Source organism: Chrysochloris asiatica, unplaced genomic scaffold (genome assembly GCF_000296735.1).
Source record: "Chrysochloris asiatica unplaced genomic scaffold, ChrAsi1.0 scaffold00097, whole genome shotgun sequence".
Lineage (NCBI taxonomy): Eukaryota > Metazoa > Chordata > Mammalia > Afrosoricida > Chrysochloridae > Chrysochloris > Chrysochloris asiatica.
This window is the reverse complement of record NW_006408615.1, coordinates 10,671,264-10,686,782: the sequence shown is the minus strand read 5'-3', so window position 1 is coordinate 10,686,782 and position 15,519 is coordinate 10,671,264. Positions and strand designations below refer to the sequence as shown.

The 15,519-nt window shown below is 50.8% G+C and overlaps 1 protein-coding gene across 1 annotated transcript; it reads left to right on the top strand.

The window, feature by feature from the left end:
• The first annotated feature begins 10,804 nt into the window (after positions 1 to 10,804).
• Positions 10,805 to 14,536, top strand: CSDC2 (cold shock domain containing C2, RNA binding). Its single transcript, XM_006866922.1, has 4 exons — positions 10,805 to 10,810; positions 12,834 to 13,132; positions 13,748 to 13,870; positions 14,374 to 14,536. Exons 1-4 carry the CDS (start codon positions 10,805 to 10,807, stop codon positions 14,534 to 14,536), a joined length of 591 nt encoding a protein of 196 aa, XP_006866984.1.
• The last annotated feature ends 983 nt before the right edge of the window (positions 14,537 to 15,519 follow it).

The window sequence follows — 15,519 nt, the reverse complement described above, 5'->3', positions numbered from 1 at the left end:
CTGACCTTAAGGTTCGCAGCCCGATTCGTAACCACTACGCTACCAGAGCTCCTTATTGGAGGAGATTATTGAAAGTGCCATGGGCTGCCAAAAGAACAAACAGATCTGTGTTGGAAAAAGTGCAGCTGGAGTGCTCCTTGGAGGCCAGGATGGCCAAATTTCATCTCTCATACTTTGTCAGGAGGGACCAGTTGCTGGAGAAGGATAATCATGTTTGGTAAGGTGGAGGGTCTGAGAAAAAAAGGAAGACCCCCAGCGAGACGGATTGGCCAAGTGGCAGCATCAATGGGCTCAAGTGTGGCAACAATTGTGAGGTTGGCCCAGGATCGGGCAGTGTTTAGTTCTATTGTGCATAAGGTCGCTATGAGTCAGTATGGACTCCATGGCACCTAACAACAACAACAACAAAATGGGCATGAGAATAATGAATGATTGGAATTAAGGCAAAGTACATTCTCTGGCATGCAGGAACATCTTCACTATTTTCATTAATTGTTTGTAATTTATTAGGTTGTTTTTATTTTAACTCCCTTTTAATTTAATAAGATCCTTTGGAAAATGCCAGCCTGCCTCAGAAGTGCTTTCCAAATGAATCTGAGGAGAAGTTTGCTTTGTGGAGGCCTCCTTGAGGTCAGGCCCTGGGCTTACATTCCTTTTATAGATAAGGTCAAGGGGGGTTAGAGATGTAATGTGACTTGTTCAAGGTCACACAGCATGGAAGTGCTGGAGCTGATATTTAAACCCAGAGCTTGCCAGATGTGGAAACCCAAGCTCTCTCAGAAGCGGATAGCTATCTAACTGGGTACTAGTGAACAGATGTTCACTGCTCCCAAGATTTGTGTGTGTGTGTGTGTGTGTAGATCGGTTATCACTCCCATACGGTGCTCTTGAATGAAATTCTATAGAAATAGCTCAAGGACCCGAGAAAGAGATGAATTATCTGACTTGTCTACATTTATTAATTCACAAGGGTCTGGGAGACACATGAGTGGACAGGCCTGAGACCCCCTAAAGGAAGATGGGACACTGTAGGTCTGGAGGAGAGAGGAGTGTCTGACAGCCCCTGGGAGCCTGTTCACCCACCCTTGTCTGAAGCAGTGTCTCCATTCTCCCAGACCCACCACCTCACTCCCCATCCCGAGTGATCCCAGCACACACACACACTTACACACACACACCCCACTCTGAGGTTCTCTCTAATTGTCAGGAATGCAGGCTGTCTCCAGCTGTTCCTCCCCTGCATTCCTCAGGACCAGGACGCTGCCCGATTTGGCTGGCAGGACAAATTATAGCATGGCCTCTCAATAAACGCCACTTTCCCAAAACAGAAGCTTTGGGGCCCCGGGAGAAGTAACTAACTCTCACACCCAGTCTGTGCCTGAATCAGGAGGGGCTGTCTGGACCAGAAGCGATAAGGCCTGATGTCCCTTTAAGCTGGGAGTACAAATTCTCATCCCGGTCCCTCCCTTCTGCTCTCGCTGACGTCAGGAAGAGGCGTGTGTGAGTGAGTGAGGGGCCGAGGTGCCGCATGCTCACACACAGAGACCTACACACGCAGAGACACACGCGCGCGCCACTTCTTTCAGACCCACCCCTTGCTGCCAGCAACCAGCGTCGAGAGAGGTTGAGTGCTGAAGGCCAGTGCTGGTCCCAGTTGCTTGGGAGAAGGTAAGGGGCTGGGCGGAGGAGGCGGTGGTAGGGGTGAGGGAGGGAGGGACATCATGGGGTGAGGGTCTGGGCTGGAAAGGTGGAGACCTTCCCGGGGGCTGGACCAGCCCTGGCAGCTTAGTGAGGGACATTGGAGGAGGTGAACCCCTGACTCCCTCCCCTCTGTCCCCAGGGAGGCTGAGGCTGTATGGCTCCGTATGTGTGTCTCTGTGTATGTGACTGTCTGGCTAAGAGGCAGAGAACTGCAGACACCTAGGAAACCGCAGCCTCCTGCCTGGGAACCAGGGGAGGGATGAGGACTGGAGAGCTACTCCTAACAGATGACCGGGGGAACCGGGCACCGGAGCATCCTTGGAATTTGGGCCTGGGGCTGGTAGACAGTTGGCTCTGGAGCAGCTGTCTTATCCCGACTCTATTTTATCCCCCCACTGTGATGGGGACAATTGTGTTAATTGACCTAGTGAGGTGATTCCATGTTATTATTTCCCCTGGGTGCCTCCCAGACCGACAGGGCCTTTGCCTCGGTCAAAGCCACGCCTCTGCCTGCCTGCGGGTCTCCTCTGACCTCGCCCCTTGCCAGGGCGCAGCCCCCGGGAGGGCTGGGGTGATAAGCCAGGGTGAGGGCTTCTGGGCCGACCCTGCAGGGGCTCAGGGCAGCTCGGGGGGAGTGACCTGATCCTGGCCCGGGGAGCCCAGGCAGAGGTAAGGGGTAATGCTGGCATCCACCAGGGAGACAGCAGGTTCCTGCCAAGCTGCCAGCCTGTATGCTCTTCCTAGGGAGAGGGGAGGGAGCGCTGGGCGAGAACAATAATAAATACAGAGTGTGAACGAGGGGCTGGGGGAGGGGAGGAGGAAGTGCGGGCCGCGGGGGGTGGGCAACCTCTCCGGGAGCTTGGCACCGAGCCCGAGCCCGCCTGGATGACATCCAATGGGGGCTCTCCTTGGGAAGGGGCGGTCTCCAGCCACCTGGGGGATGGAGAGCCGGTTCGGTTCCCCAAACCTACTTCACCTTAGATGCTCTGGACCATCCAAATTCTGGATGTTTCCTCCTCCTAGCCTTGCCCTGCCCTCCTTCCCATTTCTTTGAAACCCTTTCCCCAAACATCTGTTCCCCAGATCTGCCCTTCCGGCTGTCTGCCCACCCCAAAAGAGACAGGTGGAAGAGGGAGCTGACTGCACAGGGGCCTGGAAGAAGCAGAGGGCAGTTTGGGCTACAAAGGCCATTTCCCGGCCTGGAGACAGAAGGTGTGCGATGTTCTGCATGCTGGCTGCCTTGGAGCTTCTGGAGGTCCCAGAGGGCTAGAGATACTGTGGGGCGTGCTGCCAGCCTCTGAGTACATCCAGTAGAGGGCGCTCAGGGCCTGGCTGAGCCAGCCAAGGTGGGGATGATCACCTGGACCTGGAGCCAGAGACTTGTGAGGGAGGGGCTGGGGCATTTCAGACCCTGGTCTGTCCAGAGCAGTAAAATAGGGGTCACCAAACTCACACAGACATAGGTCACCAGTGTGCAACATGACATGCTGGAAAACTGGTGAGCTTGAGGACAGGTTGACCCGTTTTTCAGTTCAGGCTCAGCCACTCTCTGTGAGTCTGGAGGAGGACTCAGAGTGGGGAAGTGACTTGCCCAGGGTCACACAGCTAGGCAGAGGTAGAGCTGAGGTGTGAGCAGGGTGTCCTCACCCCTAGCATGCCAAAGAAATCAAAGGCGTTCATCACTGTAGCCTCAGGGTAGTCTGGGCCCATGACAAAGCTCTCTTGAATAATTCATTCTGAGTGTTGGCTGGGCACCCCCCACCACACACACACACATACACACACACACACACACTGTGGGAGGGGGAGGAACCAGGATTAACTAGGTCACCTCCAGCTGCAAGAACAGTCTGGCTCTGAGGTATTTTGGGGAGTGTCTAGGACGATGGGGGGATGAAAGAACCAGGATGTACCTGGTTCTGGAAAGTGGTCTCTAGGCTGTTTCCTCACCTCCTGGGGCCCAAGGTGGACAAGACCAGGTTGCTCAGAAAGCCTTTCTGTCCTCACCCGAGTTCCCTGCCCTTCCGATTTTAAGTAACAACACTCACTCTCCCCTGTGTCTGCTCCCCCATAATGGGGGCCTAGGGCTGGGGTGTTTTATTGGGGGCAGTTGTTGTGAAGTTTAACAGAGTTGGTGAGTGACTCACCCAAGGTCATGGTCTGAGTCAGCGCAAAGCCAGAAATAGAACCCCGAGTCCTGACTCCCCAATTCTTCCACCCACTGATTTTCCTTCTGTGGGGGCAGGTGCTTGCAGGGAATTGCTGGCCCTGCCTCCCGCCCAAGGTCTTTCTCTACCACACCCACCCCCCCACCCCCCCAAAATATCTCCAGGGTTCAGAAGAGGGAAAGACAGGGATCTCCTACCAGCCCCACACCTGACAAGCTGTATGACCTCAGCAAGTCTTGTCACCTCTCTGAGCCTCAGTTTACTGTTCTGAAGAATGGGGATGTGAGTGATAATTATTGTATGAGGTTGTTTTCAGGGTGATATAAGGAAATGGGGTAAAGGGCTTGGCTCACAGGCTGGCACGTGATTAATAAGCACAAGATGGACTCCCACGTTACCTGTGTCTGTGGGTCTGTTTCCCCCACTGGCCTGGGGCCCTCTGAGGGCACGGCTGAGCCTCCCTCCTGTTTGTCTGCCTGGCACTTGTTTTATTACAGTTGTGTCTGTTTTTGATCACTGAAGAGCCAGGGATGTGTAGCTGACAAGAAAGTTAGGGTTCCGCGGCTTGTTCAGGGGACGCAGCACGGGGTGGTGGGGGCTGGGTCCAGTGCAGCCTCTTCCCAGCCTCACAACTCTTGTTCCCTAGCGGTGCCAGGCAGGGGGAGACTCCCATGGTCAAGAGAAGACCATGGCAGCCATTTTCTGCTCTTCTGGGGAGGCTGAGAGATGAGGCACAGAACCAGCACCGTGGTGAGAGTTCCCACTGACAGGAACCGCTCGAGATGCTGCATCCTAGCCTTGTTTTGTGTTTCCCTCCTCTGGTCCCTTCCTCTGCAGAATCACTGAGTCAGCTGGGTTTGGCTTGTTTGGAAGGAAATGAAAATGGACTTGGCCAGAAGGGCTAGGGCCACCATGAGTGGAGCAGCCACACAGCTGCCTGACTCCTCCCACCAGGGACAGAGTGGCTGTAATTAGCCCTATTTGATAGATGAGGAAACTGAGGCTCAGAAAGGCTATGGAGTCAGGATTCAAAGCAGGCAGTCTGGGTCTAGAGCTGCTCTTACCCGTTCTGCTCTTACCTGCGGCTAGTTCTGAAAAGAGACCACACAAAACCCTCAGGGGACTGGACGTTAGTTCTGTGTGACTAGAAGTCCATGTTCTACAAACACATCTGTTTTCTGCTTGTGGAGGAGTTTGATTTTCTCAAGGCAAGTTCTTTTGGGAAAATTCAGTCTTGATTTGACTGACTCTGGGACAGAATTTATGCTCATTGAACGTGTATGGATTGAATTTTGTGCCCCTAAAGTAGCGCTGGAGTCCTAGTGTGGTGCTGTGGGCGAATGTGCAGACTGCAAAGTCATTTGAACTGCAAGGTCGGTGGTTCAAACTCACCAACTTCTCCTCGGAAACCCTATACAGGGTTGCTATGGGTTGGAATTGACTTGACGGCACTTAACAACAACAAAGTAGCGCTGGTGGTGGTGTGTTGTGGAGTCGATTCCAACTCATAACGACCCTATACAGGATTTCCAAGGCTATAAATCTTTACGGGTGCAGAAAGCCTCCTCTTTTTCCCACACAACTGCTGACCTTGAGGTTATCAGCCCGACTTGTAACCACTATGCTACTGAGGCTCCTTGTGTGGCCTTGTGGATTAATGCGCCAGACTACAAAGCCATTTGAACTGCAAGGTTCAAGCTCACCAGCTGCTCCTCGGAAACCCAATACAGGGTCACTATGAGTTGGAACTGACTTGATGGCACTTAACAACAACAACAACAACAACAAATTAGCACTGTGGAGTCCTGGTGTGGTGCTGTGGGTTAATAAGCTGGACTGCAAAGTCACTTTGAACTACAAGATCGGTGGTTCAAGCTCACCAATTGCTCTTCGGAAACCCTATACAGGGTTACTATGGTTCAGCATTAACTTGATTTACAAACAACAACAACAACATAGCATTGTAGGATAATGCACTGGACTGTAAGGTTGGTTTGAATTGCAAGTTTGTCGGTTCAAATCCATCAGCCACTTCTCAGAAACCCTATATAGGGTCGCTATGAGTTGGAACTGACTCAATGGCACTTAACAACAACAACAACAAAATATGTATTGTAAATCCTAACCTCTAAGCCTGTGCTTATAATCCCATCTGGGAAAGGGTTTTCTTGTAAATGAGGTAGGATTTGTGTCAGGGGAATCGTGAGGCAAAATCTTTTATTCTATAAAACCCAAACCAAATTGACTTCCATAGGGTCGATTCTGATCCTAATGACCCTGTGATATATAAAAGAGATTAAATAAGGGAGGAGAGCAGAGATGGGGGAAGGCCGATGACAAACCACCTGGGCATTTCCAAGGAACCAGGGAACAAGTTGAAGGGACAAAGATGTTCCTCAGAGCAGACAGAAAGAGAAAGCCTTCCTCCTAGAGCCAGCAACCTGAATTCGTACATCTAGTCTCAAGAACCTGAGAAAACAAATGCCTATTAAAGTCACTCACTTGTGTTCTTCACATAACATCAGCACGAGGGAACTAAGCCAGGAAGAGCACTGGTTTTGACTATCAGGCAAATTCGGGCTCCACCATTTACCTGGGTGGCACTGTAGGATAAACCCTGGACTGCAAGGTCGTTTGAACCACAAGGACGGCGGTTCAAACACACCAGTCTCAGAAACCCTATACTGAGCTACTGTGAGTCAGAACCACAACAACCACCATTTTCCTGCTGTGTGTCCTTGGGCAAATCACTTAACTTCTCAGAGTCCGAGTCTCAGCTCCCTCATATGAAAAATGGAAACAATTGTAGTTTCAATGTCTCTGGAGAACTGGAAGTTTGAAAAATAGAAAAGAATCTTTGTAAAGATTTTTGCACAGTGCCTGGTGTTCAGAGTTTTAAAAAGCCCAGAACACACTCCCTCCACTTATCTTGATGTAAACCTTTCTACAGCAACACTCTGCCCAGCACATCCTTGTTCCCTTTATCTGGTTTCCCAGGCTGCTGGACACCATGCAGCTCCTCCATCCTTCAAGGGTCCAGAGAGAGCAAGGCTTGGTCTATGGTCACAAGCAAGTCAGTGGCTTTCAATCCTGGTCTCTGGATTGAAATTGACCTGGCTCAAATTTTGACTCAGTTCCTGATTGCTGTGTGGCGTTAGGTGAGTGACTGAACTTCTCTGAGCCTCAAGTTTCCTGGTCTATGAAATGATCATGTAAAATGTCCAGGTCTGAGGTGATAATGTTATGATTAGTTGTGTTCTGTCGACTCTAACTCACGGCAGCCTTACGAACGCCAGAACATAACATTGCCATTCTTATGACTGGCTGTGTGTTACTCTCTCTCTCTGAAGGTTTCCTTCATTACTCTGACCCTCGACTTTAACAACACGATACCTTTTTCTAGTGATTGGTCTTTCTTTCCTGATGACAATGAGTTGAAGTCTACCATCTTCACTTCTAAGGAACATTCTCATTGTATTTCTACAATCATAATAAAGGTATTGGATTTAAAGGGCTGTTACAAGAATTACGGCAAAAGAGAAGCTGTAAGCCTGTGAGATTTAAGGTGTAGAAGATGAGAATGAATGGGTAAACTTGGTCCTAGTCAGCTGGTTCTCACCTCCCTTCACACCTCCCCCCCACACACACACCCTCACCTACCCCACAAACAAAGTGTCTGCCCTGTCTGGGGTCTGGGAGAAGCTCAGTGCTTCCCACATGCAGAGGCAGACCTAAGGTGGAACAGGTACGGCATGTGCCCTGGACGCCTTTTGAAGGGAGGCATCGCTGAGCAGCTTTTTTAACCATCCAATTTCCATTACCAGCTGTGCGCGCTCATTCAGCCAGTTAAAACTAACACTTTTGTATCTGAGAGCCTCCATGGGTCAGGGCAGAATCTTGGTGTGGTGCAATAGGATAAGTACTGGATTGCTAACTACAAGATTGGAAAACCCACCAGCTGCTCCTTGGAAACCCTATGAGTCGTAACCAACTCGATGGCACTTGACAACAACATGGGTTGGAGCAGACTGTGTGCTCTGCTGAGTGTACAAAAAGAAAAAACTGAGAACAAAAAACCACCACCTCCCTTTGAGCACCTCATATACCAGTTTTCATGAATGAAAGCAAGCAAGTTGCAGCTGTCTTTTTCATTCATTAACCTCAGGTGCTAAGTGAAAAGTGAATGAGCTTGACTTGGAGTTTTGAGCTGAGATTAGGTAATGTTATCTAAAAGGTGGATGTTGGTTTTCCGAAGGAGCTCTTTCCATAGATAGACCTCTGCCCACACTGCATCTTATTTCAGCCTCAGTCCTCGGTGGCAGGAATCTGGTAAACCCTAGTTCCCAGATGAGGACATCGAAGCCGATGGGAGCTGAGCGAAATCCCTGAGCTGGCCTTGCAGTCCTGTACCACCTTTCTCAAGGGAGGCCCAGGCGGCCAGCAGGCTCAGCCCAGTGGAGGGCTGATTGTCGTCACTCCCTTTCTGTTCTGCTACCTGCAGCTCCCAGCTCTTTGAGAGTCATCTTGAAGAGTTGGCTGCCCTCAAACCTAAAAACAAAACAAAATCCCTGCTGCAACACCAGGTCTCCTTAACCCTGGATGGACCTGTGTATCTTTCCCTCATCCCTCCACCTGTTGCAGGCATGAAGTCTGGGAGCCAATCCCTCGGCTTTGGGGTGGGAGGCCAGCTCAGCTGCCTCACCCTGGTGACCAAGCAGGCTAGGCTGCCTCCACCCCTCCTCCTCTTCATTGGACTGCAAGCTCCGGGCACTGCCTGTCACGGCCTAGAACAACAAAGGCCAGAAAACTGTACGTTGGGGTGACCACAGCGAGGAGGCAGAGCCAGGGCTGTCTGCAACCTCCTGCCCTCCATCTGACACCCCTGGCACAGGTGGCCCAAGGTATGGCACTGCTTACCTGGCTGGGTAACTTTGCTGTTCTTCCTCTTCATCTAATTAATACAGTTGTACATACAAACAGCTTTCTTGAGCTATAACCCACATCCATACAGTTCACCCACTAAAAGCATACAATCCAAGGGTGTTTAGTCAGATTTGTCACCCACGATCTATGTTAGAACATTTTCACCACCCCAAAACCCCATACCATTTGTTGTCACCTCTATTCTCCCTTGACCCCAGTCCCTGGTAACCACTAATCTACTTTCCATCTCTGTAGATTTACCGATTTGGGATTGTTGTTGTTAAGTACCGCGGAACTGGTTCCGACTCATAGCGACCCTGTACAGGGTTTCCGAGGCTGTATATCTTTACAGGAACAGAAAGCCTCATCTTTCTCCTGCAGAACAGCTGGTAGTTTCAAACTGTTGACCCTGAGGTTAGCAGCCCGATTCGTAACCACTACGCTACCGGAGCTCCTTCCGCTTTGGGATGTTTTTGTTGTTAAGTGCCATCGAGTCATCAGTTCTGACACATAGTGACCCTGTATAGGGTTTCCGAGGAGTGACTTGTGAGCTTGAACCGCTGACCTGGCAGTTCAAACAGCTTTGCAGTCTGGTGCATTAACCCACAGTGTCACACCAGGACTCCGATTTGGAATAGTTCATATTAAATGGAATCAGACATGAGCTTTTGTGATGGGTTTCCTTCACTTAAAAATTGTCGTTATTATTAAATGCCGTAGAATTGATTCTGACTCCTAAGGGACCCTGTATGGGGTTTCTGAGGAGCAGCTGGTGGGCTCACAGTCCAGTGTTTAGTCTACATTGAACATAGTGTATTGGGAAGTGGAAATCTATCACCACAGCCTTCAAGGGGGTGGAGCAGGGTCTATCTGCACCATTTTGCAGATGAGAACACTGAGGCCCATGGTCCAAAAAAATAAAACAAAGCAAAACCCACTGCCATTGAGTTGATTTAGACTTATAACGACCCTGTTTAGAGTTTCTGAGGCTCTAAATCTTTATGAGGACAGAAAGTCACATCTTTCTCCAGAGGAGCAACTGGTTGGGTTTAAACTGTCAATTTCATGGCTAATAGTCTATACTTAAAAACTATCCAAATTATGTGTACAAGTATTTACCTGTCATACAAACACAGCTAGTAATGTGGTGGAGCACACAGCAGGTAAAGTGGTGAAAACTTCCTAGATACGAACAAACATCTTAAGGCAATGAGTTTGGTGGGCCTGGGGGCTCAGGACCAGAGTCTTAGGGGACACCATGGTCAACTGGCATAACATAGCCCACAAAGACAATGTTCTACATCCCGCTTGGATGAGTAGTGTCTGGGATCTTGAAAGCTCATGAGCAGCCCTCTACGGACCTGAGTTGACTGAATTTAACAACAACAAAGTGTAGAAGAAAGAAGACTGATAAGAATTGAAGAGGCTTGGAATCAATTAGTCCAATGGACTAACGGAACATGTGAACATCAGTCTCCCTGACTCTGAGACCAGAAGAACTAGACAGTGCCCGGCTGCTAGTACCAACTGTTCCGAAAGGGATTGCATTAGAGTGTTCCAGATAGAGTAGGTGAAAATGTGGAAAAAACCTTAAAATTATTTTTAAAAAAGAATTTACTAATCAGAAAGACACTGTAGGAACCAGAGACTGTGTCCCTCAATCACCCTTCAAATCTGTAAAGAAACTCACCAATGTTCAGTCAAGCATTGTTGTTGTTGTTGTTGTGAAGTGCTGTCGAGTCGATTCTGACCCATAGCGACCCTGTATAGGGTTTCCAAGGAGTAGCTGGTGAGCTTGAACCACCGACCTTGCAGTTCAAACGGCTTTGCAGTCTGATGCATTAGCCCACAGCACCACACCAGGACAACAAGTCAAGCATTAGATAGGTTTTTTTTTTTTTGAGGGGACAACAACATTGGCAAGATATGCTGACCATGGAATGGTAGATCACTCAGGATCAAAAGGACATTTTCCTAAGGACAAAGTTGAGAAGGGTTAGGAAGGGGATGGAATGCAGGTGAGAACCACAGTGAGGAGGCGGGTTAACTGTTGTTCTGTGAAGGGGATTGTAATCATTGCGAAACAAAGTGTGTGATCAGTGGAATGTAAAGTTGATCTTGTCTGTAAACCCTCATTCAATTCACAATAAAAAGTTAAAAGAAAAAAAAAGTTTATCCAAATCCCTACCCACTGCTATCAAGACAGGTTTCAACCCTATAGGATGGAGTAGAACTGCCCCATAGGTTTTCAAGGCTGTCCTGGTGTGCTGCTATAGGATAAACACTGGACTGCTAACCACACGGTCAGTGGTTCAAACCCAATAGCTGCTGTTTGGAAACCCCATACAGGGTCACTATGAATTGGAACCAACTGTACAGCACTTAACAACGACAACAAGAGGACTGCCATATTGTTCTCCATAAGAGTGGATGGTGGATTTGAACTCAGGACCTTCAGTTAGCCAAAGCTCTTAATCACTGTGCTACCAGAACTCTTTTCTCCAAGATCATCAGCTAATAAGAGGGACGAGCTGGAGGGAAGCTTGTAGTCCAGGACTGCTTCCTGTCCAGACTACAGGGACATCCTGGCCTGGCATAGAAGCTGCCCCACCAGACCACCATAGAAGCATTTCTTGGGGTTTGAGGCTTGCCCTGAGGGGAGAGAGGGAAGCAAGGACCAGGGACTATGGACTTAGGAGAGGACCTTATTGGGAGAATTTTCTCAAGGCCACCCCTGTACTGAATGACTCAGGCAGGGGTTTCCATGAATCAGTATTGATAACAGCAGTTTGTTAAGGACCCACTAAGTGCCTGTTGTGAGCATACACACTAAATCATTAGACCCTCAGCAACCCTGCATAGTAAATGTTGTTAAGTGCCGTCGAGTTGGTTCTGAATCATAGTGACCCTGTCTGTATAGGCTTTCTGAGGCTGTAAATCTTCGAGGGAGCAGAAAGTCTCATCTTTCTCCCACAGAGTGGCTTGTGGGCTCGAACCGCAGATCTTGTGGTTCGCAGTCCAATTCTTATCATATAGAGCCACTGTATTTCCATGGTAAATATTACCAACCTGGACTAAGGAAAACCTTCCCAAGAGCTCACTGTGGGCTGGGCCCTGTTCTAAGTCGTTTAATCCTCGCAGTAACCTCTCTCTGAAATAAGAACCACCACTATGCCCATTTTACAGAGCGGAAAGCTGAGGCCAAGGTTAAAAGTGTTGACCAAGATTACGCAGCGAGTAGGCAGAGAAGCTGAGATTCAAACCCAGGCTGTCTGGTGGCTTCCGTTACATCACAAAGTTACACGTCGCGAAGCTGAGATTTGAACCTAGGTCTGTAGGATTTGAAGCAGCTAACACTTGTGCCAACCATGCCACCTCACCAATTCCACTGGCCAGGGCCCGCACCACAGAATTGAATTGGAAGGACTCAAAGGTTACAAGATATATATATGTATAATTTTTTATTGCGAATTGAGTGAGCGTTTACAGAGAAGATCATCAGTTTTACATTCAGCAAATCATACACTTCATTTCATCTCAATGACTACAATCCTATCAGTGAAGCATCATGGTTCCCACTTCGTCCCTGTGATTCTTGTCACCAGTCCTTCTTGCCCCACCCTCCTGAATTTTGTCCTTAGCTAAATGGTGCCCTTTTGAATCCTGAATGGCTGACTCTTCAGTGGTGTGCATACCTCACAAGTATTGCTGTTCCCCCCTCCAGACACCTGTGTGTTGCTTGGGTGAAAATTGAATCATAGAGGTGAGTTCACTTCCAAACCTGAAGGGTGACCAAGGGCCATAGTCTTGGGGTCCCACCAGTCTGTCTGACCAGTAAGCCTGAACTTTTTGATGATTTTGAGTTTTGTTACACATTTTCTCCCATTCTGTCCAGGACCTTTTAACGTGATTCCTTTCAGAGAAGTTTCCTGGTCTGCTGCCTGCAGCTTGTCTTTCCAATGAGGAAGAAGAGTCCCCGAGAGGGGGCAAGAGTCCCCCATGCCAGCCTAGGCTCACCTGTACTTCTCTTTCCCCCTCCAGACGGAGCCTGTGGCTGGTGAGGCTGCTGAGCAGGGCCAGGCCGGGCCCTGCCTGCAAGGACGCCCGAGCCCTCCACTGGCCCCTGTGCCAGGGAATACTCCAGGCTCTCCTACCGGCCCCACCATGACATCGGAGCCCACATCACCTCCAGTCGTGCCCCCTCTCCACTCTCCCAAGTCCCCCGTCTGGCCCACCTTCCCCTTCCATCGGGAGGGCAGCAGGGTCTGGGAACGGGGTGGTGTCTCATCTCGGGATCTACCCAGCCCGCTGCCCACCAAACGGACCAGAACATATTCAGCGTGAGTACCTGCCTCTCGCCCAGGAAAGAACTCCAGCCAGGCTGCCCACCCTGTCCGTTCAGATCCTTGGAAGAACTCAGGTCCCACCCAAGGATAGGGAGCTGTCTAAGTAGTTCCAGGAACTGCAAGTGTTCATTCATTTATTCACTCATTCATCAACGAAAATTTGTTGGCCTCTTGATCCAGTGATGAGAAACACAAAGCCCCGCCCAGGAGTCCTCACCACGAGCAGGGTTAGGGGTGAAGGCCCAGCCTGGGTGTTGGGAGATGATTTATCCTATGAAGTGATGAATGAGAAGAATATGGCTGTTTCAGTATGTAGTGAGTGTCCCATTTTGGGAGGTGATCAAGTTTGGCTTGACCATCCATCACTCAAGAGAGCTGACAACTGGAATCCGCTTAAGTCTGAACCACCTCAGGAAGGGAAGGTGCTGTGCAAAGGAAGGGCCCTGGGAGAGCCAATGAGCCTCAGTATTCTCGTCTGTTGAATGGGGGCCATCTGAGGACTGAATGGCCTGGGAAGGGCCCCAGCAGCCTTTAGTAGTCTTAGCAGGTAGGGCCTAGGAGGGCTGTGGGGTTCCAGGCCACGGCTCCAATCCCTCTCCCCTATCCCAGGACAGCCCGTGCCTCGGCTGGCCCCGTGTTCAAGGGCATCTGTAAGCAGTTCTCGCGCTCACAGGGCCATGGCTTCATCACCCCCGAGAACGGGTCTGAGGACATCTTTGTACATGTGTCTGAGTGAGTCCTCCACCACCTCCCCAACCTTGGCTGGGCCTCTAGTGCTGCATGAGCCCCACTTCGAAAAATGCCTCATGAGCCCTCTTTCTCCTCCTCCTCTTAGCAGGGGCTGGGAGTGCATGGGGGGAGGAGGGGGCTGAGCCAGGTGGAAAGGGGGCACTCAGACCCCAGAAGCCTGGGAATCATAGGCTGGGTTCTGGGTACCAGTTCCATGAGGCACAGGAGGGTGAGGCCATCCCTCAGGCCTTTTAGCATGGAAGACGTCTCAGGTAGGCAGGCCAGGAGGTGGGAGGCCTGGGTGTTGGACTGGCCTGTCCCTAGTACCAGGGGGATCACTCCTCAGGGACCTCACTGGGCCCTTTTCTATCTCACTTAACTCCAAACTCCACAAGCAGCAGGCGCTGTTTATGATTTCCATTTCGTGGTTGAGAGCTGAGGCCAGGCTGCAGGGGCGTCTGGGCAGGGGAGGTTGCTGCTGGGACTGACTCTCTTCCTCCCACCAGCATCGAGGGCGAGTACGTGCCCGTAGAAGGTGACGAGGTGACCTACAAGATGTGCCCCATCCCGCCCAAGAACCAGAAGTTCCAGGCTGTGGAGGTGGTCCTCACCCAGCTGGTCCCTCACACCCCCCACGAGACATGGTCTGGCCAGGTTGTAGGCTCCTAGGCTGCTGGTGCCGGTGCCAGCTGGCTGGTTGGTGGGAGCCAGCCCCAAGTCCCCACTGCACTGGGCAGCCTCAGTGTGCACGTCTGTCTGTCTGTCTGTGCTTGTGGCTGTGAGCGTGTGCCTCTACCCACCCCTGTGACCCATGACTGTTTGTGAGCTGGCCAGGGGGAAGGTCACCAGGCCCGTCTCTCTGCCTGTCCACTGCCCCTTCCTTGTCCCCCACATGTACACACACAGGGTCTTCTTGTCCTCCTGTCCACATCAGGCCCAGCTGGGACTGAGGGGAGCTGAGGGGGTTTTGAAGTTCCTGTTTTGCCACTACTTCTTTGGTCTGGCAGTGGCTCTGTGAACCCCAAACTGAGGCTATGTTCCTTCACCTTGGCTACACAGAGGTGAGATCTGGAGGGCTGGGGGCCCATCTCCCCCAGTTTGGACAAAGTCTGATGCTCTGTCACATGCTGGGCTGTGCTTGCTGCAGACAGGGTGCTGGGCAGAGACCCGTCCCCTCAGGCAGGGTTGGTGGGTGTGCAGAAGCCCTCACTCTAGACCCTATTTCCACAGGCTCAGGATGGGCAGCTCTAGCTGGAGTCCCTTAGGGCCAAGATGTGTGTGCCCATGTGTGTGTGCGTTCACTCTTGGGCCAGGGAAATGGCCTCCACCCCTCTACTGCCCCCCACTAACCAGTTGTCATTGAGTTGACAGCTCATTGTGACCCCGTGTGTTAGAGTAGAGCTGCCCTCCATGGGGTTTTCAGTGGCCGAGTTTTCAGTAGATGGCCAGGTCTTTCTTCCAAGGCACCTCTGAGGGGACTCAGCCTCTGACCTTTTCTTAGCAGCACAAGAACCATTTGCACCACCCCTGGAACCCTCCCCCACCCCACTCCTGGGAGGACAACACCCCAGAAGGGGAAGAAATGGGCTCACAAGTTGAAGGGCGGGCCTGCCAGGGGCCGTGACGCCTAGGGAATCCAGTCTGTGACTACA

Coding starts and splice junctions, on each gene's coding strand:
- CSDC2 (XM_006866922.1), top strand. Junction 13,133..13,747: donor CGGACCAGAACATATTCAGC/GTGAGTACCTGC, acceptor CCCCTATCCCAG/GACAGCCCGTGCCTCGGCTG. Junction 13,871..14,373: donor ATCTTTGTACATGTGTCTGA/GTGAGTCCTCCA, acceptor TCCTCCCACCAG/CATCGAGGGCGAGTACGTGC.